At 40.2% G+C, this 24188-nt stretch overlaps 1 protein-coding gene across 2 annotated transcripts in view; it reads right to left on the reverse strand.

Annotated features, from left to right (window-relative positions):
* Nucleotides 1–2126: 2126 nt before the first annotated feature.
* The window catches only part of LOC121615230 (zinc finger protein GLIS1), a 45141-nt gene continuing 23079 nt past the window's right edge, over nt 2127–24188 (reverse strand). The window contains exons 3-9 of one of the 2 annotated variants that reach the window (XM_041949495.1): nt 21290–21451; nt 15264–15377; nt 13274–13400; nt 11331–11487; nt 4883–4998; nt 4676–4774; nt 2127–3894 (exon numbers count right to left, since the gene is read on the reverse strand). In XM_041949495.1, coding sequence (XP_041805429.1) covers nt 3752–3894; nt 4676–4774; nt 4883–4998; nt 11331–11487; nt 13274–13400; nt 15264–15377; nt 21290–21451 — 918 coding nt within the window. In that variant the 3' untranslated portion in view covers nt 2127–3751. Of the gene's footprint in view, nt 3895–4675; nt 4775–4882; nt 5002–11330; nt 11488–13273; nt 13401–15263; nt 15378–21289; nt 21452–24188 lie in introns of both variants that reach the window. The other variant, XM_041949493.1, reaches the window with a different exon arrangement.

Below are 24188 nucleotides of genomic sequence, written 5' to 3' on the forward strand. Positions count from 1 at the left end.
ATCTCTAACAAAGCAATACATCTGGCAAGAAAGGACAACTTTCCCAAGATTGTTGCAGAGGATGCTGGGAACTCTAGAATATTATTCTCCACTATTGACCGACCACTCAACACGTCCCACACCCGTCCACAGTTCTCTGCATCAAACCGTGAAGAACTTTCATCGTTCTTCAGTAACAAAATCATTTCAATAAGAGCCAGCGTTGTTGCTAAAGTAAACTACATCAGCAAACCCTGTAAAAAAACATGGGAAAATTCTCCTGCATTACATTAACTGAGCTCTAACCGGTCAGCAAACAGGCATCTTCCCCTAATGTGTTTAAAACAGCTGCTGTAAAACCATTACTAAAGAAACCCAACCTAGACAGTAATGCACTCACCAACTATAGGCTGATATTTAACCTTCCAGTCAGCATAAGATACTGGAAAAGACGGTTTCAGTGCAAATGAACTCCTTTCTTAAAGAAAATAACATCCTGGTGGAATTTAAGTGAGGCTTTAGAACAGACCACTGCACTGAAACTGCTCTGACTAAAACAGTGACCTCGGACTAAATTCTGATGAAAATAAGGTCAGCGTTGAGTGTGACATCTTAATCAATCGTCTTGAACATTTGGTTGGTCTTTCTGACTGTGTGTTAAACTGGTTTCAAACGTACATCAAAGGGAAACAGTTTGACACCAGCTTTGTAGATCGTGTGTCTGGAAAACATAACATCTGTTTTGGGGTTGCACAAGGGGGCTGCCTTGGCCCATTATTGTTCTCACTCAGCTTCAAGTCCCACATCAACAAGGTGATGAAACCAACTTGATTACTGTAAGGCATTATTTACTGGCCAACTGAAAAAAACACAGAGAGACTCAAGCTCATTCAAATCTCTGCAGCTATTGATCAAAACCAAGAGGAGAGAGCACGTTAGACCAGTTTTAGCTGCTCTGCACTGGCTTCCTGTAACACTCAGAATTGATTTTAAGGTCCTCCTCCTTCTATACATAGCTCTTAATTGACTAGGACCGAGCTGCCTTACTAACTCCCCTGTTCACTATTTGCCTTCAAGAACGCTGCGATCATCTGCTGCTGGTTTGTTGGCGGTTTCCAGCAAAAACTGAAAGAAAATCAGGGATGCAGCCTTTGTCGATTATGCTCTAAAGCTCTGGAACACACAACCTATAGACTTCAGGGAAGCAGCAAGAAAGCTAAAAACATATCTCTTCAGTTTAGCCAAAGCTATGAGTTCCTGATACAAGCCTTAAACTCCAGCACTTTGCCTCACACTTATACACTGCTGCACTTCTTTTAAATTGTTGTATTTTACTTGATAATATGCATTCTATATAATCTATTTTTCATATATTTTTTTATTATCCACTGGTCATATGTTATGCATTGTCTTTATTTTTGTCCTTATTCTATCTTATTTTTACTATTATTATCACATGGGTTTGTGTACTATATAGATTTACTGTACAGTTTTTTTCAAACATTCCGTATGCAATTACATTGAAGCACACTGTCACACCAATACAAGACATGCAGTATCTACTGGACTTAGACCAAGTGTGGTTCTAGTTTTTGGTTTAAGTTAGGTTTGCAGGAAAGACTTTAGTTTTCATTTATTACTTATTACTTTACTTATGTTATATTAAAAGAACCTTTCTGCTGCAGCTCTGCTGTTGTTCTAAAAGTGTGACCAGTAGATGGCAGCATTAACCAGCAATCAACAGGCTCAAAACATGAGCAGAGATTTAAACGCTTTCCATTGAAATTAAATGATTACTTGAATAATTCATGAGTAAATGGACAAGAGGGCTATTTTGATTGTTCAGTCACTGATTCCAGTTTCTCAAACATGAGGACTTACTTCTTATATATATACTTATATACTTACTATATATATATATATATTAGACTTTTTTCTGTTAAAACAAGCTATTTGAAGATGTCATCTTGGACACTGGGAAATTAGAAAGGGGCAGTTTTCTCACATTTTATAACTATTAGCTGATTAAACAAGAACTAAAACTGACTTAATTAAAAAAGTATAGATCAGTTGAAGGCCTAAAACTAAACAACACAAAAATATACAAACAGGTTTTTTTTATTTAGATATAAAAGACTGGTGCATTTTTATACAGTCTATATACACTGTCAATGACAACAATAAGAAGTCTCTGAATTGCTACAAAATCAGTGTAAACATTTTCTGGTTGGTCATTTTCTTAAAGTCTCTGTGCTGAGACAGAAAAGAGTGCAGAGAACTTACTGTAAACAATGCACGCCTCCCTCTCGCTGAATATAACACTGATAGAAACTATACAACAAACATGTAAAGGCACTGTGCAGAAGCAACAAAAGAAACAATATAAAAAAAGGAGATTATGCTACCGTCTTGATCGCTGTTCGATTACACATATTGAAATGTATCTGCTGGCACCCCTCAGTCCATGACATGTAAATCACAGACGATATGTTTTAGTGCAGTTCCTTTTGTTCTGTGTGTCAGGTTTTTTTTAGCCCCAGGAGCCGTTCACACTCATCCACTCTGACTGTTTGTATATTATATTTCCATACAGTCGTTAAGATGCCTGCTTGCAGCACCACTACAGTTTCCTCTACTCTCCACGCTCTTGCAGTTCTTCTTCTTTTTCTTTATTATTATTATCACATCTGTACGGTAAATATGAAGCTTAGCTTAGCTTGGCACTGTCAAAAGGTAACAAAATCTGCCTACCAGTATCTCTCGTCCACTAATTAACAATTTATATCCTGTTTATAATACAAAATATAATGTGTTAACAGTTTCTGGTAGGGGGATTTTGCTACCGTTACACAGAGCCAGGCTAGCTGTCTCCCTCTGTTTCCAGTCTTTGTGCTAAGCTAAGCTAACTGCCTCTTGGCTGTGCAGACACAGGAGTGTTATCGCCCTCCTCATCTAACTCTCGTAAAGAAAACAATAAGCACATCTCCCAAACTGTTGACCTGCTCCTTGCTCTATTGCTTGGACCGCTAAATGCAACACGTCATCTATTACAACACAATGGTTCCCAACCGTTTTGGCTTGTGACACCTTAAAATGATGCTGCTTGGCCAAAGATGAAAAAACTGTCCAGTACTTTATTCAAAACAGCGACAATTTGAGAAAAGCCAAGAAGAATTAATAGAATTTGAGAAACAGAACTGTGTTGTTTTGTTCTTGGGTATCTTCTCATCTTGTCATCTTGCAACACTAGCAGATGTATTCATCGCTCGTAGATTGGGAACCACTCAACAGACAAATGTTGCTGGTTTAACATTTCCTGGAGGCGAAGCTGCTGTGGAGGCAGAATTAAACTCACTTTTGAGTTTAACGACAGCGGCAGCGCCAGCTATCTGACTTTCTGTGTGGATCAAACCGCAAATAAAGCTCATAGCTCCTTCTATCCAGATCACAAATGCTGTGGTCATCTCTGAATAAAAAAGTCACTGCTATTTACATTCATAATTTGACCAGATTTCCTCTTTGGCCGTTCATGTTAGCCAGTTTGCCCGAAGCTCTGCCTCTTGTCACTTTTGTACTTTAGTTTGTACCGTTAAAACTCCCGTTGACATATTTTTCACATCTGTTAAGAATAAGAACAAATCTGTCAACCTCAGTCTTGAATATACAGTATATTGTTGTTGTGATTGTCTGCCGTTGCACATCGTACATGCTGCATTATGTCCTCAGGAAGACAAAGTGCTTCTGATTCAGTTTTTTTGGTTCTGGGTGGCCATCATGAGTCCAGGTAGATTGAGTAGATCTGGTTGAGGCAGCGGTCGATGCCTCCTGCCTGGAAGAGGAAGCTGTCGTCTGAGCAGGGAGACATGGAGTAACCGCCCCCCGCCTGGCCCTGCAGGTCCTGCAACATGTCAAATCCTGAAAGGAGAAAAACAGATAATTAATACATTATTTCAAAGCAGCTCCTTTATTTTAATGAAGGACAGTGGGCCTGCAGTTATTCTCATAATTGATGTTTAATCACCATAATCAGTTAGCTGCCGTACCCTGTGTTGTTTTAATGGAAGAGTTTCCAGAATGGTTGTTGCCCAATCAATGATTCAGTCTTTCCTTTATGGGTTTGCAACCAGGTGACATTAGTTTTGGTTAAAAACAGTGAGGCACACAGTGCAACTCAGACTTACACTGATTCTGTGTGATACACAGTGCGGATAAAGCCAGTCAAGTTAAGAAAATGTACAATGGGAGTTTAACGGGCCTGTGTTGACAGACTCAAAGTTCATCCAGCTAGCTGGCTAAGCCCTTAAGCCTAGTTCATGCAATGTGTTGTCTGAACACATCATATGAAAGTGTTTATAGTTGTTCCAAATGTATTCGCTCGAAGGCAGAGGTGCACTCATGGTTATATGGTGATAAAGGAGCACATTTTCACAGTTTCTCCTGTAATCCAATCTTAGTGTTGCACTCAGATGTTCACATGAAAAATGACAGAAAAATAAAAATAAAAAAGCGCCAGAGAGAGAAGTTCATACCCTGGCTCCTTTCTCACCTCAGCACAGCTGGCCAATCACAGCGTGAGGTGGGTGTGAATGTGAGATTGACATTCTGAAAGGTGTGGTTTCAGACATTCTTTGACCAGCCAAGGTGCACTGTGACTGGTGCACATGGACGCCATTACTCTGCTGTCTGTCTGTCTTACCTGTAGAGTGAGAGGCTGCGGGGTTTGTGAAGTAACTGGCTGGTTCAAAGCCTCCATCGCTGACTGGTTGACCCGCCTTTCCTTCTCCATACACACATCCTTGGAGAAGCACAGAAATGATGAATGTCATGAACGACCAAAGCAGGCAGCATACTGATCTGGTGAGGCTGACGATGCTGACACGTGCTCTGTGAGCTCTGTCAGTACCTTGCTGCTGTGAGAAAACTTGTTGGTGGCTGTAGGTTTTGTGGTAGCCCTGCAGCTGGACGTCTGCTCGGTCTGACGAGGAGCTCGCTGGGCTGAACAGCGGTGTTGGTCTGTTCCTGCTGGCAGCACAACAACAGCTAGCTGAATCACTCAGAGCCCAAACATGAAAATTCATGTGAGTATATATATATAGAGAGAGATATACAACCATGATTATCACATTCTGTTATATTCATAAATGCTGTTGCTTCAAACATTAAAGTAACAGATGGACGTAGATTTAAATGAGAAGGAATAGATTAAACAGTGTGTTTGTCCGCCCTAACATGAGCTACTAACGTTAGCATGCTAAGCTAGCTAGCTTAGTTAGCAAGCAGTCACCTAACTCAGCATTAATTCTAAGGCCTGCTGCATTTGATACTACATTATTTCAATGCTTTACGGGTTGCTTTTGAAAAAAAAAAAAAGCATTGTTAATGGAGGCACACTCATTATGTAGGACTTCCTGGCAAAGTGAGTTAGCGTTAGCGGCACTGTCCTTCTTGGATTTGGGAAAGTTTACAACAACTTCATCCAAACTCATCAGTTGGCAGGATTCTACTTTAAAATGAGTCAGCTTGAAATATTAACAAGTCAGCTGCAGATGGCGTTGAACCACCCCAGTCCTCCACTTCGCTCTTGGTCCCTGTCTACAGCGCCTGTTTGCTCGTCCAGGCTCTGCATTGTCCAACTCCCCAGACCTGCCATCCTCCAGCTGTCCACTAGATGTCCTCAGACTTTCCCCCCTTTCATCACCTGACTGCCCCACCCATCCGCACACCTGTTTCCACTTCTCATAAGCCTGCAGTTGGTTGCGCTCCCTCACCCGTGTCCGCACCTGCACCTCATTCCCAAATCAGCCTTTTCTCCATTACACTAATCCACTTCCTGGCATTTTCTCAAAGTTGCTCTATTGTTTGATTCTAGTTCCTTCAAGCCTGTTACCTGTTTGTCACCTGTACCTACCTGCCTGCCTCATGCTCCTGTAATCTTTAAATCTGATTTTTGCTAATCAATCACTGATCTGCACCAGCTCTGCCTCCATCATTTCCATCTGGGCCCTACTCCTCTCCTGCTCACACCAGTTGTGACAGCTACAGCTAATAAAATCTTCTTGCCACAGTTGTAATTCCAGATGCCAAAATGGTCATGAGCTGGAAATGAGACGCTGCTTTACAGTACCGCTATCTGCAATCCGCTAACGTAATTGTGAACCACATGCGTGCCACGTGAGAGCAGAAAGCTTGACAGGCATAGCAACAGCCACAAAGGACAGAAGGAGAGTAGCTGTGTCCCCTTATTTCCAGCATTGGTGCTAAGCTAAGCTAACCAGCTGCTGGGTGTAGCTTGATATTTACCATTACAGTAATGAGGGAGTTATCAACCATCTCATGTAATTCTTGGCAAGCGCAATAATTAATTTAAACTAAACTTAAGGCCAAACAAGGCTACATGAAAACTGACAGATTTGGTCATTCAACTTTCAAAGTAAAAGCCTTTTTTTTTAAAGTGGATGAAAGACAATGAAAGCTCCTCGACGACTGACATGTGACTGACACAACCCAGTTGCATTTTTATAAGAATGTTTTTAACTTTCTTGGAGTTGGCTTCAACTTCACTCCTGCTGAACTGTTTAAAGTTTCTGTCACACAGAGATGACTTCAGCGTTTCTTAAGCCTTATTAACCTCACCACAGATTTCTGAGCTCCAGCGCTGAGCCAACAGCACTTATGGTAAAATGATGTTAGTCTCATAACCAAATTATTAGTAATGTGACAGCTGACCAGAAGATCGTACAATTTCAAAACAACACTTTCTTTTTACAACTATGTTTTTCACTCACTTTTACTACTTTTAAGGGGATTCCTATGATGTTTTTCTTCAATTTGGGCAAATCATTAATCAGAGGATAAGGCTCGATTTTAAACTCTCCCAAACTGATGTAGGCGTAGCTATTTGAAAACTAGGTTTAACTGAAGTTTAGCACAATCCTCTGCTCAAATCAAACCCAGACCAAGTATTCTGCAGTCCTTTATGCTGAAAACCGTTAGCTGGCAGCGTGGCAGCAGCTGTGTTATCAGACACAAACATGTAAATACTTAAACTCGTGTACAAACAGTACAGTTTATATAAGGAAGCGTTTCCACCTCAGGGGGGGTAATGTAGGCGGGCTTTGTGTGGAGCTGTATCCATCGCTACGCTGCAAGAATGTGCTGACTGTGCACAAACACTCTGACTCAACATGGAAACGAGTGAGTCAGTGGAGCCAAGTCGACAAGAAGAAAGGCAGCCGAATATCTCTCCAAGGAGATACGCAGCTGAACCCCCACCCCCACCCCCAATATGGTATTTGAACCCCCCCTCCCGTCCTTCAAAGAACTCGCTCTCAGCATTTCATGTGGCCTGAGAACCCTCCAGGATGATGTACTGTAGCATATTGGTCCCCAGAGAGCCAAATGGCCTTGGTTTCTGCTGGAAGGGTTTTAGTGGGCTTCATAAACAAGTCAGGCCTTGTCAGAGATACTGATGGCTGCTGGCCCGAGCGCCTTCTATATTCGCATCTGACCAGCCATAAAAAAAGGAAATGTTTGGAGATTTCTTTACATATCTATCATTTATCATCCCCGGGTCTCTTTATTACCCATTTCCCATGTCAAATGCTTTTACATTTAATTTAACAGTCTACGCTTTCAGTGGAGAAACACAATAAAAGCCTAAAATTAATCAGAAAGACTTTTTGAAACCCAAACTGATATAACTTACAGATGGCTGTGGCTTCCCAAGGTAATAAAGACCAGGCTTTGTATAGGATTAGGTAAACAAAGTGGGCTTTGATATAGTACGACTGTTGAAGCGAATGTGCCGCGATGACTCCGAGCCCCAAGAATTCAACGCTTCTCTAGATTCCCCTCGGTGGCCCCAGAACCATCGGAGCTGACCTTAACTATAAACAACCGCGTCTGTTCCACGGATTACATTCTTGCGACGCTGCAACAACATAGCTGAGATGTCTGAGCTGTGCCGTGCGTGGCCCTGCTGGGCCGATCTGTCGTTCTGTGGCCGGTGTGCCCAAACTTCTCAGATGCATGAGCTTAACAGAGAGCCCACGCCTGAGGGAGCGGCTGTCAGCGCGACCTCAGGAAACTGTTTCTCTGATCATATTTTACCAGCTAAACCCCTTCATCACTCACCCCCCCCACCCCCCTTTCTGACTAACTACAGCCAGCTGCCCTCCTTATATCGGGAATGAGAAGAATCCTTCAACCTCTCATGTTTATATGCACATTATGCTGTACTGTATGCAACCCTGCTGTAATCTGCGGCTGCTTTTTAATAGCAGCACACTTTGACGGATCAGAGGAGGGGATGAGTAGGTTTACCAAAGGTGCCAGCTTGAGCACCCAAACTGATCTGCTTTCAGTTTTTGGCAGAGGAAAGCAGCTGGAGCATTTCTGTGATATAGATTTACTGGATCACAGAGGCTCATGTTGAATACACTGTGTGTAACACAGACGGAGATTTAATGTGATCTAAGTGCTACCAATCAAGTGCTTAGAGAAACTAGAGTCGACTTATTGCATGTCAGAGATACAGTAAATACAAAAATGTGTGGACATGTCAAACATTTCAGTTAAACCGGCTATTTGGATCCGGTGTCACTCAGAGCTTCTGCAAAGTAAACTTCATTACCTCCCTTTCCTGCAAATTGTATAATAACGTTTCTGTGTGAGAGCCATCCCGGTTAGTGCGCCTGTATCTGATGGACACGGCGCTCCAAAGAGCCAATCCAGCTCTCAACCCACCTTCGACCACAAAACACACAAACACTGCACGTCACAAATACACGCTGATGGACAAGCCTTAGCGCGGGCCTCTGAATCCCTCAAGTATTAAATAATTAAAAGAAGTCAAAATGGCTCGCCTCAGCCAGAGTAAATACGCGCCTGGCTATGAGGTCAGAGCTTGATGCCGGCTGCGCCGTGAAGCAAAGATAATTTACTTTCACGTGTTTAACGTCTCGCTAAGTCATTCGGGGGAAAAACAAGTGCTTGTCTGGTATTGGCTTTGGCAGGCCGTCGTGTACTGCGGGCACCAGTGGGATTCTATGACATCCTCAGTCTCTATAAAGAGACGTCAATGGACAGATTGTGCATAGCTTCATGGAAGCTCTGGCTGCAAAGTTTGAGGAGATGGAGGCTGAGAGATGCTGAATTTAGGCAAGTACAGTTATATGTCCTCAAACAGAGAGATACCTAAGCTCTTACCTCAACATCATATTAAATGAATTTTGGTTTATTTAATATGGATTTGCTTTGTGGACTAGAAATCCAGGTGAAATCCTGCAACAGGTGACAGAAGTGAAGCAAAATCAAGTACTTTCAAGGATATTTATCACTATCATTTATTTTTGCTCCAACTATTGAGGCTTCTCAAGTTGCCTTTGAGGTCCAAACACAATTTAACAACAATATAATGGAATTTTATTACTAGCACTTTTTGGGTTTGGATTTGTGCTCAGAAAGGAAAAACCCATCTTAACACATCCGCTAAGAACGAATGGACATTTGAAAATAACATGAAAATACTGGGCAAATGTCAGTATAATGTGTGCAATTTGCAGCTTATTTTAACTTAAATTGACATAAGTAAGTTTTTTAACTCAACATGATTAACCCCAATCCTGAATTTCAAAACTGCCTTTATGTCAGGGCAGATTTCCATGAATGTGTTTTTCTCCGTCATCTGAATGCATCTTATACACAGAATTTTCCAAAGACCACAATCCGCTAACTTTGACGGCCTGTTTGAACAGTGCACTCATATAGTGCAACAACAATATGATCGTTTATTATCGTTTCAAGTCCCTTTTTTATGTTGACAAAAAATTCTTAGCACAAGATTCACTTACTGGAAATGTTCCTCAGAATGAAGGCCATGAGATAAGGCTGAAAGTGGGCTTTACGCTACTAAATTTTCTTTCAAACTGCTGTTTCCAAGGTCAATAATAAACTTTCGAGCTCAAACTTATATGTTTGGATTTGTGCTTGGGGAGAACAACCCAACTTAACTCTCCTCTTGACTCGTCTGCCAAGACCTAAAGCCCATTTGAAAACAACTCATGGAAACACTGGACAATTTCACGTGAAACTATGTGCATTATATGTGAAGATTTTATATCATTTATTAAACCACAAAAATGTTATTTTGGCCCTTATCGACTCTCTTTTATTGGACAGACTGCCTTTGTTGTTACTGTTGTGCCAATAAAAGTTAGTTTACAGGGAATTCTTCAATGACCAATGATTTGAGGCCACATTGTCCAGAAACTGCTGCCCTGGAGGCTGTCAGCTGTATCTTTTTAGTCTCACTTCTACTTTTATACCGAGCTAGACAAAATTTGTCTCAGCTTACAGTACACATAAGTTCTGTGGCCTCCAAGTACTCAATCAGTGCAACCACAAAGCCATAACTCCATCTCTGGTGATAATGTCTCTGGTTTATTCAAGAATGCATAAGCTCACATCTCTCTCCTTGTTTATGGGCATGTGCTTTCCAGACAAGAGAGGCAAAGCAAAGTGACTGTGAAATCTTTAGAGTCGTGGCCATGTATCCGAGGTTGAAGCAGGATTTCTGGGTCTGACACAGCAAAGGGAGGAACTGCTCAGAAGTGTTGGACAGCGGTTTAAAAAATACTTTAATACACAGGAGATCCATGAATAAAGATTTTAAGGTGAAGAGCTGAAAAGTGAACATCTTTAGGACCTGATTTCACATGCAAAGAAGAGCAGAAAACTGTGGTCAGCTTTCACTATTTTTAACTTCAGTAGAAAATAGCTCCAAATGAAAACTGCCAAATGCAAGCGAAATCCCATTCAGCTCCATTGTACTGGGCTGGCAGCAGAACTCCCTGCAGCAGATAACTCAAAACCTTGCCAGACACCACTAGGGGTAAGTGGGAAAATATGTGTTTTTGTGATTTGGATGAACTGACCATTTAAGGTTGCCTCTGGGTACATCATTAAGTAAAACACCCCGTTTTCCAAGAAATCTCCTTTTAATTTATTGTTTAACAGCTGTATGAAAAGTGTTTTTTTCTTAATGGTGACGTCACTCTCCGAAGCAATAAAAACAAGTGCAAAATCCTGGACAGAGAAGTCTAAATGGGAAAAATAAACAAGACAATGTCCCTCCTGAAACTACTACTGTGGAGCTGCACCTGGACGAAGCACTCAACATCTAATAGGCAGTTATAAAAAAAACTGTTTCAAGAGGCAAACATGTGCAACTGCAGCATCGCTGAAGACGCCCACAAGTCATTTTCCCCTGCATGAATATATAAATAAAGAGTTGACATTTGGGATGCCACACATTTAACTTCATTGATTCACTCGCACATTGATAAACTCACCCCTCTCTCATGCTCCCTGGGCTTGTTAGTGAAGATATTGGGCTGTTGGCGTCAAAGTTTCCCTCCAAATCTTGATACCTGGAGCAGGTGTCTGCTGATGGGGGGAGAAACTGAGAATTTCCCCTGTTGTGGACGGTGCTGCTGTTTGAGTAGACACCTATAAGAGAGACAGATTTATTAAAGGATTATTACACTGAAAATCTATGTTTTGAGTCCACAACCACGTGTAGGCTTGGAAGGTAGCTGCTTTTCGAAGGTTACAGCCACAATTAACTTCGATTTATAACAGCTACAATGGAGTCCAGCAGCTAGTCAACTTAAAACAGTATCATAACGTTCGTAGAAACGTCCAAAACTGCTATTGCAGCATATATTCCACCTCTATGCTCTATGTCCTTTCTCAGTTTGTTCAAAAACACTCTAATCTTCAACAAAATATGGCTAAACACATGGCTAGCTTGCTGCTAGCACAGTTCGCTGTTTCTGTTGTTTGCTAATGTAAACAAGCTAGGGACACACCTAATCTTTCACTATTTAATTCTGGATTTGTCCCTTTTTTTAAGTGATCAGTTCATCATTTAGGCTTTAAAATATCAGAAGATAGTTAAAAATGTTCAGCAAAACTGACCAAACACCAGTGAGATGTGTTCAATTGCTTGTTTTGTCAGACAAACAGCCCAAAGCCTCCAGATAATTTACAGCAGATTTTACATCTAAAGAGCTGGAGCTTGTCATTAATAAAGTTATTACAAATTATTACATCATGCCAATTTTCTGTTGGTCAACTAATCAACTTATTGTTTCAGCATTAAAGCACACATAGAGGCTTTTTTGATAAAGCTAACGGCTAAACGGCTAGCCGCGGCAGCAGGTGACAGATGCTATATTTAGCCTTATTTTAGCTTATTTTGCCACAAAGACAGGTATTTTGAACACAGTGAGCAAAGGCATGAACAGAGGAGAAGTCGATGTGAGCGGTTTGAGAAGTTTCTATGGACATTTTAATATTCGCAGTAAAACTGGGTCGCCAGTGAAATCCCCTGTAAAAGATTAAATCCAGGCCGAGTACAGCTGCCGTTCAGGGAAGGAACGAGCTACAAACGTTTCAGAGGCACGTTTGAAGCCTACAGGGAGTGTTTGGTGCTAGAAAAATAGTTTTTTTAGTGGTGTTCATTTAAGGCTCTAACACAAATACCTGCTTGCCATCAGCAGGGCTTTCAACACTTGGCTTTGACACAGAGTTTAAGGGTAGCTGATGATGATAGCATATGTTGCCATATATCCAGTTTACACACATTAATGTACACACACAGGTATATACGTAGCAGTCAGAAAGTTGGATTCAGGTTTTAACACTTGGCCAGTTCTGATAAGGAGAAACTCCTCTTGGGACATTTTCAAAATGAAACACTGACATGCTTATTTCACTTTGAATAAACATAGGCTATAGCTGGTAGTGTGCCGATTGAGGCTTTTCCCTCAAAGTCTTCTGGGTAAAACTGCAAGTAGTCTGAAGTAATACACATGGACAGCTCTCCTGGACACTCTCCCCTCTCTTTTGCCAACTGAGCCTCAGTGTACCTGACAGCTTCTTGATCCCGGTTCAGCCATTGAAAGGGGGGGGGGGGGGGGGGGGGGGCTTGGCTGGAAAACCGGTTTGGAGAAGCTGAAGGACGGGCGGCAAGAGGGCCAACTTGCCCACAGTCAGTGCCCGGTAATTGGACAAGGTAAACACTGGCATGATGAGCTATCATCGAAGGAATGGGAGAGGAGGGAGAGGAAAAGGAGCAAATGAGGCCATGGGGGAAAATGAAAGAGACAGCTAAACAGCCCAGGTGTTGGGGCAATTTACCCTTTTCGTTGTTTTAACTAATTTCCAGAGAGGCGTCGGTGGCGGAACGCATGTTTTTATTTGCTTTCGCTACCGTTTCATCTGTGCTTACCTGTGAAGTCATCTAAGCTCGGTAAAGGTGAGCTGCTTCCTTGGTGAGAAGAGGCAGAGCTGTGGAGATGCTGCCTCGCCAGACAGTCGCTCAAAATGTCCGACTCCAGCATTGCGTGCACTTGAACCTGTGGAAGAGACAAAATACAGACGTTCATATAGAAAGCTCGTGATGAAAGTTCGGTGTTGTGTTTTCACGTTGGTGAGCACGTGCAGTTGCCCGCTCGCATAATTACGTTAAAGCCGCAGCCTAGTTGCATACTGTGTTTTGCTGTTGGGCAATACGAGTCCCACGGCGCTAACATTTAAAAGGATTCACTTCTCTTTTGATTACATACAGTAGATCAACTGAAAACACAGCGAGTTTTCTGCAGGCAGTCACTTTTCAAATAAATGATGCTTCAACCAGATGCCTGGATCTCGTTTCGTCTCGCGATCCAGCCTCTCAAGATACTGAATCCAGAAACCTTGTGAGGCAATCTCATCCGAAAATGTTCGAACAAAGTTAAGGCGGGACAATTAACTTTATTATCCACCGTTAACAGGGCGTCCCCCAGGACTTTCCAAAGCAGCTTAGTGACAGCTCCGGGACTCAGAAGACGCTTGCGAAGGACACCCAGGAACCACAAAACAAGCATGAATAATGGTGAAAAAATGTTCGCCCAAACCAGTGTTTATGAAGATAGAAACTTCAATAGCTATGACGCATCAGCTCGAAGAAATGTATAACCGTGAGGAGTTTATGAAGTGCATGTTTAATATTTCAAAGTCCTATTTAGCCCCACAGGGTTTACTGCAGCGCAGGGCGTGTTAGCCATGTCAAAACTTACAAGCACACGTGGTTCTGTTTAAACCAAACAAGGCATGGGAATACACACAAAGCCCCAGTGTCACTCACGGTCCATAGAAAACAAACAAGGCCCAGATAACACCGAACAATGGGCTCCCTATTCTGACTTCCAGGGAGTGTGTGTAATTCTTTGTTTTGTTGTATTTCATCCTACTGAATCATAAACATGCTTACTTTCTCCTCTCTATCGCTTTCTGGGAGCTCTTCTGGGAGCTACCTAGAACCACTGACCTCTGGAAAACCCTTTTCTGTGGAAAAGGTTCTTCAAACGTCCTCATTAACTGAACTTAATTCGACATGGGGCAAACTTCCATGATGTCTTTAGTCGCATGTTTTATGTGGAGTATTTTCAGGCAACAATCAGACTAAATTAAGAGGCAACACAGAAGTAAAAACTGCTCATAAATATGGTTCTTCCCTTTTTTGAGAGTTCTTCCTCTTCCTTGCCGTTGACCTTCACTCTGGTCTACATACAATCTCTGTCTTTTTTCAATTTTGCTCATAAACGACGCACTCTTCAAGAAAATGTGATATCTACTACATTTCTTCCCATCCAGATCTAATTAGCATGTCTGACTGCAATGTGTTTTCTGTGCTCTGAGGAAGTAACACCGATTCTGTACCTAAAGTATCAGAGTTTGGGGAATTGAAACTGAAATTGCCTTTAATTTATACCAAATTATTTTAATTCATCTATTTATTTTTTTTAACATTTCAATAAAAAAGACATTCATTTTGTATTTCATATCAAATGTTTTTGTCATGGCAGAACAGCTTTTGCACCATCCTGAAACTGCGCTGAAATCATAATTAGCTCTCACAATTTTTTTAAATTTTAATTTCAATTAAAATTACAGAATTTTTCTGCAGCTGAAATCAAGGAGCAAGATGACATGCCCGTTAAATAATAAAGAAATAGTTAATATGGGTTTAAGACACCAATAAAAGCTTTTAAAAAATCCCCAAAAAGGAATATACTATGTTTTCATCCATCACATCCAGTCTAATCTAATCTAATCTAATCTAATCCATTTTTAGAGACACAGGAAGGTTTTATGAAAGATGTCGGAATCCACAGAGACAATCATATTCTGATCTCAGCTAAAAGTCCAATACATAGAAACATAACCGCTGTTGTTACCTTGACCTCCCTCTCCTGAAGGCCTTTGGCTGAGTGAGCTTTGACGTGCTTTCGTAGCGAGCTGGGATCGGTGTAGCGTTTGGTGCATCCTGGGATCTGACAGGCGTACGGCTTCTGTGGATGAACCATGACAAAGAGGCGTGAGAGGCGTGTGAGACAGAAAAAAAAATGAGAGAAAAGCATGAGAGACTGCAGAAGGAAATCCTGTAGAGACATCAGACATATGACATGTCTCTTTCTATCAGTCCATGTTATATGTGACCTCCCCAAACTGGACATTTACTCTCATATTTTCTGTTATCATGCTCATTTTCAGCTGCTATAAAACAAGATTGACAAAAAGGAAAACATGACACAAAAAAAGAAAATAGACCCTGAAATCCATACTGTTTATTTTATTTTATTTTTTCAAGAGTGTTTCTTCCTTTATGGTATTTTAGGTTCACAGTAAACAAAATGAACCCTCTATTATAAACTCCATACTCTATACTGTCCTTTTTCTATTAAGTCACCCCGGATATGATGTCAGACATAAAATGTGTTTACAAATAATAGCATAAATTCAGTAGAGTCACATCCAGATGTTTTACAGGTGTGATACTGTATGCAGTATTCCTGTGTATTATGCACACAAACATTTAGAATGAATGCTGCGTATGTGGTTACTTAGCGTGACAACCGCACTAACAGAGGAAGAAGGACAGAGATTATGTCAACATTTTACGTAATGTGCTCCTCAACTGGAAGCGGAGTGTATTTACCTTTCGTCTGCAGCCTTAAGGAGAGGAAGAGAGAGAAGAGTTAAGAGGAACAGCTCAGTGTACAGATTCCTCCTGTCCAGCCATAAATCAGTTTATTCATAAGGCAAACTAGAGATCAACGTGAATTTACTTCAGCAGGTTTGTGAATAAAAGAGAATACATTAGCTATGCATAAATTAATCAGGAAAATTAAGGCTGCAGTCATTTCAAAATAAAAGACATCGGAATAAACATCAAGGAACGTGCTTTGACATGAGTTTATATTGTAAGCAGAACTATTCTTGGGCACCGAGTTTCTTCTTTCTTCTTGGATTTACTGACATGCTGTCGGCTGTATTTCACAATTTTATCAAAGCTGTGAGTTTAGATGAGTAAATGAGCCCATTTCCATGAATGTGATTCTTTCCAGGTTTTTTCTTGTTTCATTAGTGTTTAACCAGGTGGAGTGAATTAAGTTTACATGGAAACACATGTACAGTATTTAGCTGAATCTTGTAAATTTATGTACCAGAATCTGAACACTGCAAGTAAAAAATAATGACCCACATAGTGATAACAGCAACACAGAAGATCTAAAGGTAATATTTTATTTATATCTGAATTATCAAGAACCAATTAACCCACTGTTTATTTAATTAAGAGCTTCAAAATGAAATAATTTACACTGAGAAGAAGCTGAAAATATTCATCAGCTCCATAATTAAAAATGATTTAATGTACAAATGTATGAGCAGAATGGCATGTTGGCATTAGTATAGTAGATCTTGTCTTTTATAACTTTCACCTCAAATTTGATTAAATTTAAGTCAAAACATTTTTTTCAGCCTCAAAAATCATTTATGTCATTTTCAAAGGTGTCGAGTTACAGGACAGAAACGGACAACACACACAAAAAATGTGCACAACGTCATGGAAAAAGACGCAAAAATGTAAAAATTTAATTTTGTATCAGTAATACAAAAGGAAATGTGGATCCTGCTGGACTGGACCTGCTGACCAGTTCTGGAGGTCCCTGATGGTGCCCCGATCTTGCTAGCTACCAGTGGGCAGGGTGGAAACCCCCCCTCTGACTTGTTGTTGTTGTTGTTGTTGTTATTACTAATGGTGAAGGCATTGGAAGCAGCAAAAATGAGGAGTAGCATTAATGTCCTTTTTGAAATCATTATTATTCGTTATTTTTTTCTTTGTCTCTCTCTTCAGTTTAATCATCTTTGTTTTAATCTGCTTCATAAATTGACTATTCTGAATGCAGAGACACACACACACATTCACTGTGCTTGTCTTCCTTATGTTGTTCTGTCTTTTTGTCTCAATAAGAAAAAAAAAACATTTGCACACTGAGGTGAAGTGGTGTGAGATCATCATCTTGAATTGTCCACAAGTAGTGATTCCATGTGTTCTGCGCACCAAAGCTAACGGCAGATTTTCCACCGCGGGACTTGAAGTATAAGACATAAGCAGGGCTCTGTGGTGCAGTTCAGCATAGACGTGGTATCGGGTGGTGAATGTCCGATCAGGGATTTATGGATGAAAAGATGAGGACCAATCAGCTTTGTCATACACAATGCAGTGCTCAGTGTCTTTACATGGGTAAAGGGTAGATGCAATTAGCTTGGTCACTCTGTGCTCCATTCTTTTCAGACATTCTGTTTTTTTGGAAGTGCTTAGAATTTATTCACCGTTTGTTTCTTTTCTGTGTTTTTAATTGCAAATTGTTTGTACAATTATCTAAGGACATAAATAAATACATCTCAAATTTCACACATGCAATTACTCTCACATCGATCTGGCACTCTTCTACAGCGCCTAATGTCACATGCTAGCAGAAGTTGGGCAACTTCTTGCTCTTATGAAAGAGTTTCCGAACAATATTCCCCCGGAGGTGAGCTGAGAGCCTCCTGAGTCCAAAAGGATAAAGTCTAAATGAAGTGTTGAACTCTACTGTCCTTGTATGCTTATACAAATTTCGGAGTGATTGCATGCATAGCTTGTTGTGTCAGCTGCAAAAGTTAAGTCATAAATTAATTAATATGTAAGTCAGTGAGCAATTGTGTGTCAAAATTATATAAATATTAATCTGACAGAGCTTAACATGCTTTCCTGTGTGATGTAGCAATTCAAGGTGTTATGACGGAAATGCTTCGACTAACCAAAGTGACAAAGCAGTCAAACCTCATCAAGCTGAAGAGAAAACAACAAAATTCATTGTTTTGATTGGTCATTTACCATTTCTAACATTTCCTAACTTATCTTAAATCATTGCTGTCTTAAACACATGAAATGCCTTTGAAGCAGTGTTACTAAGTACATTAATTAAAGTACTGAACTTCAGTACAGATTTGAGCTAATTTACTTGAGTATTTCTGTTTTATGCCACTTTCTACTTCTGTCCCACTACATTTATCTGACAGCTTTAGTCATTAGTTACTTTAAAATTTAGGCTTATAAAAGCTTATAAAATACGATGCATTGTTATATTGTTATAAATTGTTATAAAACAAACAGAATATACAAGTACAGCTGAAACAATTACTCTGTGAGGATTTTCAGGTTTGCACTCTCAGATGGACAAAACAAGCATAATATATAATAGTTCAACATTTGCTCCATTTTAACCAGCTACAACAGCAAAATCCTGCTTTAACATGTAGACATGAGTAATAATAATATATATAATAAATATATAATATATGATAGTAAAGCTGTCACAGGGGACATTTTTATGCATTGACTGCTTTTACTTTTAATACGTTAACTACTAATATTCTGTGATTATACTTACGTATTTTTACTTAAATAACATTTTCAGTACAGGACTTTTACTTGTACTAGAGTATTTTTACTGTGTGTTTTAGTGCTTTCAGTTAAGTAAAGGATCTGAAACTGGTGTGAGGCATTTATATTGAGTAAAAAAAAAGTTTTCTGGTTATGTGAGCTGCAAACATTCGTTGCGACACTGAGACTGCATACGATTGACCTCATTCTGGAAATCTTTCATGACGGTCTATTATTTATATTGTTAGTAACACAATACAAGTTATTTAGTCAAACTTAAATAACCTGCATTGACACCAGCCTTTTCTTGGCTGGTTGTAATACTGTATTCAGCGATTATTTACATTTAGACAGTTCTCCACTGGGCCTCAGTGATGGCGCCAGATGTGTCTGATTCTTGATTTGTGACGCAACTGCAAAGCCGCGATTAGCCAGCGTGAAACCACAAAAAGGAGAAAATAACTTTCTGCTCTTGTTGCAATAACAGCGGAGTGCAACGTACAGCTCCATCTCACCCGTGTAATAAGAGATCTGATTTGCTGGATTACTGCTAAGCCCTCATCGCTTGTCAGCAGGAGTAAAAATAACTGTGGTTTATAGAATAAATCCACATCAGGTATGTAGTTTCACAATCCTAAAGAATGCTCAGACTGTACATCAGGCAACTATGCAGAAAGAGGAGGAAAGAAGAGAGCAGTGGCACTTTAAATTAAAGTGATTTTATGTGTTTAGTGCACCACACAGATCCCTTACTACCTATTGTATATCATAAAGAAATCTGCGTATTTTAAACCTACAGGAGAGTGAGGTTTTATACTCTACAGCTCATTCATCTGTATGTTGAAGTGAGGTTTTTTTGTCCTGTAGCCACGACAAACAGTTTTTAAAACGCATCAAAATCAAGGCAGCAGAACCACAGATATCATCGTCTTTGTCAAATCCTGGCACCCACATTACCCACGAAGCACCTCGGCAGTTCAGTCGGAGGTTCGGGTGTGCTATGCAAGCAGCGGCTAATATAGCCCTGTCATAATTCCTCCATGCAATGAGAGATCTCTTCCTAATGCTCTCCTTCCATTGAAAGTGATGTGGGATCAAATCTACAGTCCTTGTTTTGTCTTAAGTGGGTTTCTTCCAAAGTCACAGTCTTTATGGATCAAAATTCCCTCTTTTTGTTACCGTCCCTCCACTTTATTGCAACACTGTCCAGGGAAAGATATAATTTCATGACATGATTGTTGTTTTAAGACAGACTTGAAATGTTGTGACCTTAACTTACAAAATGTGCTGCAAAATGTGGTAAAAGTACTCAGTTACGCTGAACTGGCGCTTTCTTTGTCTAATTATTGTATGTCTCACAGGATTGTAAGTTCATTACCATGAAAGCAACATTTAAATATTGTAGTAGATCCTGGTGGACCGAATTAAAACCAGACAAAAAAAAAAAACAAAAAACACTTAATATACTGATAGAGGTTTTATAGTAGTTTAGAACAATTCATGAACTGTATAAGCTGATAATATGGTTTGTATTTGAAATTATTACTGCTGTCATATAAATGTGGTGGAATGACAAGTGTAATATTTGCTTGTGAAATGCAGTGAAGAACAAGTAGACAGCATCATAAAGTGGAAATAGTCAAAGAAAATAGAGGTACCTAAAAATTGTACTTAAGCACAGTACTTGAATAAATGCAGTCTGCCATTGGACATGAAAGAGCCACAATACTGGTGTGATATTTCGCACCTGGTGACAAGAGGGAGCAATTTTAAGAGTTTGGATTTCAAGTAGTTAGAGTGTTTTCTGTTTTCTCTCAGGATGCATCAGTGGTGGATTTCATAACTTCTTTTGCTGAAGCCTTTTACGACCATCGCTTCCCTGGATCCCCTGATAAAGTTCTCCCTCAGTTTAATCATTCAAGGTTGTTAGATGGTGAATTCTGCTTCCTGTTTTTACGAAGTTTGACCTAAGCAAAGCATGACATGGTGTTGAGTTGCAAGTTGAGTTTCAATCATGTTTGCTCACATGCTGCACGAGAAGCTCTTTGATTTCCATTTTCATTCATCCGCACAGTTGGCATGACTGGTGGCTGCAGAATTGCTACTTTTCAGTGCAATTTGCAGACACATACAAGTTGAATTTGAGCAGAAAAAGCAGTTTTTACCCACAATATGCATACTGTTGGAAAAATCATATGTATTTACATCATATGCCAACAAGAATCTGTGTAATTATGTGCATAGTGCAAAAAACCCCCAAACATTTAGTGTAGTGTTCCTCTTTAAAGCAGGACCCTGTTTGCTGTTACTTGAAATCACCACGAAGGGAAAAATATGAGGAGAAACGATTGAAAATTTATTAGATTCGATTTACAGTCGTTTGAGTGCGCTTGACTTTTACGTAAATGTGACTCGTGCTGCAGTAAGGTGCATTTTAAATGTAAAGCTCAGTCTCTACGGCAGGTGTAGTGCGGGTGTCTGCGCACTGACCGTGTCCAGATGTGTGCGCTGGTGCTTGGCTCGGTCGCTGGAGTTGCTGAAGGCCTTGAGGCAGCCGGGATGCTGGCAGATGTAGGGTTTCTCTCCGGTGTGGCTCCTCAGGTGGATCTTCAGGTTCTCCAGGCGTGAGAACGCCTTGGTGCAGCCCTCAAACTGACAGGGGAAACATAAACAATCTTACTACAAGTTAACACATCCACCTTTTTAACAGAGTAGTAAATAGTGTTTCTCTATGGAGCATTTTAGTGTCTTTCAGCTCATAGTTTTGGTGTTTTGCTCCATATCTTTACTGTGTTGGGTCACTGCTCTCATCAGTCTAGCTTCCAGCCAAAGCAGCAGACAAAGTTAACAACTAGCTGATGAACATATTGGAGCATTTAGCAGCTAAAGAGCCAGATATTTCCCTCGGGCATTGGTGGAAAACAAAAATAGAGCAAAAAGAAGAGTGACTATTGGACTTAAAGGTTAAGTTTGTAAGATTTACGACAGAGGTGGAGAATCTCTGGGCCGTATGCCACCCACGAGACTGTTTGATCTGGCCTGCGAGGCAATTCAGAGATACAAGAAAGCAACTCAGAAATAGGGATAAAAGAAGGTAACTTGAAAGAAGAAAGTAGCTTGACCTGCTAGGAGCTGGTTGTAATTGGTCAGCATGCTAGCTGGTGATATTGTAAACAAAAGCGAATGTGACCTCAAGGAAACCCAAGTTATTGAGACGGTGCCCAGCTGATGACCCTGTAGACCTGCCTGCACTCTTACACTCACACACAAATGCACATAAAGTTGCCTATAAAGCCTTTTGGACGAACTGCTGTGTCACGCTGCCTGCCAGCTCTTTGCTTTGGTGAGGGTAAGGTTCAAAGATGCTTTAAAGGAGTAGCCATTTGTGAGACTAACAGAGCTAGATAAGCAGAGATGTCCATTGGAGCAGACCATAGCAGCGGTTTAGCCTGAGCAGGTACAATGTAGATGTAAGGCCGGGTCCAGCTGCTCAGTAAACTGGAACAAGTTTTCATTTGTGAGATGTAAGTCAAAGTTTAAATGTAAATATGTAAATATAAGTTTGATTTGCAGCATTAACAGCTTAGAGAACATTTAAATGGTCAAAGGAGACAATTTTTCCATGATTAAATAGCCACCAATCAATTCAATGAACATAAGTGGCATCTACTAACAAACAGAGTGATAAACACACAAAACAAAGGCAAATCATTGTGTTCATTAAAGAGCAACATGGCATTTAAAAAAGCTTAATGCTCCACATATTTCAGAGTTATTAAAAGATTTAATTCACGTACGGATTTGTTTCGAAAAAGGATGTTTTTGCAAACTTCAAATGAGATCCTGTTCCGATTCTTTTACCATAAAATGGAAGAATAAAGTGCTTCATCCTTTTTAAAGTAATCCAGAGGGAAATATGGAAACAGTTTTTCTACCTAATATCCATTCCAGGGGTTTTATTAGGTCTCGCTAATGAGTCAGTAAATGTCAGTCACCTCATTTAGTTTAATAAGTCTGTATTTAAAAACACTACATCATGGTCATTAATTAATCCAAGGCTTTAAATCGCCTTGACAAAAAACCAAATGATCACAACCAATTGCATGAGAATACACATCTCCAGGTATTCGTGCACGTAGAGGACAGATTAAGGCTCTTCATGTCGTGGGAAACTGAGAACATAACATGTGCTATGTCAGACTTAACATTTTGCTGAGAGGACACACATCAGTGTGAGCTGTTTGAAAGAAGGACGGACTGAATACTCCTTCAGCTTTGCTTGTCAATTCTCCCCATGATTACTAAAGTTAAAACATTATTTTCAAAACCATCCAATGTAACCCTACCCCTATGATTACACATGACTTCTGAACAGAAACAGATTTGCAAGGCCTTTGACGGAGAAGTAATCTGAGTACAGCTTTATTTAAGCTCTGCAACAGTTTATGCACTTTATTTCCTAATAAAGACTGCATGTACAGCACAGTGTGTCTTCATAAAGTCTCTGAGTCTCTTTTAACATTTTCAAAAGTTATGCTTTATCCTGCAATACCATTTTTAGTTTGCTGTAAATCCGTACTGACATTTGTAATGTTTCTCATTCAAATCTTTTGTTCTTTGAATGTATGTACTTAAAGAATGAGGCTGGTAATTATCTATATTTCTGGCATCAACAAACAACAAATTGCATGAAAAGACCAAAAAAAAAAAAAACAACAACTGTGTGTTTGTGGCAGTGTGGGAATGGTTTGGTATCAGCTGCAGGCACTGAAGCCATGCCTGCTGACGCACCTGTGAGTGCTTGGGCTGATTGTTAATTGGCTGTGCAGGATGCAAGTAATGTGCTTCAATAGCAGAGCGAAGCTGCGTCCGGGGAGAGAGGCACAAATATGTACGGATAATTGTTCAACCAGATATTTTCCCCTTGTTTAAAAATATATTTCCGCACCCAAGAGCTCAAACAAGCACGCTGGGCCAGTCGGTGGCCATGAAGTCCACATCTACAACACGTCAAATACATGAGGATACCATTCTGAGCATGCACAGTGAGCCTATTCCAACCCAAACAATAGTATTTATTTCATTATTTGTAGTTATTTAACACCTTTCTGGCACATGGCCTAGCAGCGTTAACCAAACATAAGCTAACCACCAGTCTGCCTTCGTTGTTGTTGCAGACACATTCTCGTTACACAAAGAAAAACAGCAGGCATGCATGAATTGAGGTGATGATATCTCCAATCTAGTGACCTAAAACACAGTTTTGCGTGTGAACGAGGCCCAAATGCAAAATGAGGAAAATGTTCGTTTCGCAAAATATCCGTATACGTGTGATCTCAATCCCAACTTCTCACATATGGAAGTTCAAACTGTGCTGACGTTTAGGCAC

Source organism: Chelmon rostratus, chromosome 12 (genome assembly GCF_017976325.1).
Source record: "Chelmon rostratus isolate fCheRos1 chromosome 12, fCheRos1.pri, whole genome shotgun sequence".
Classification (NCBI taxonomy): domain Eukaryota; kingdom Metazoa; phylum Chordata; class Actinopteri; order Chaetodontiformes; family Chaetodontidae; genus Chelmon; species Chelmon rostratus.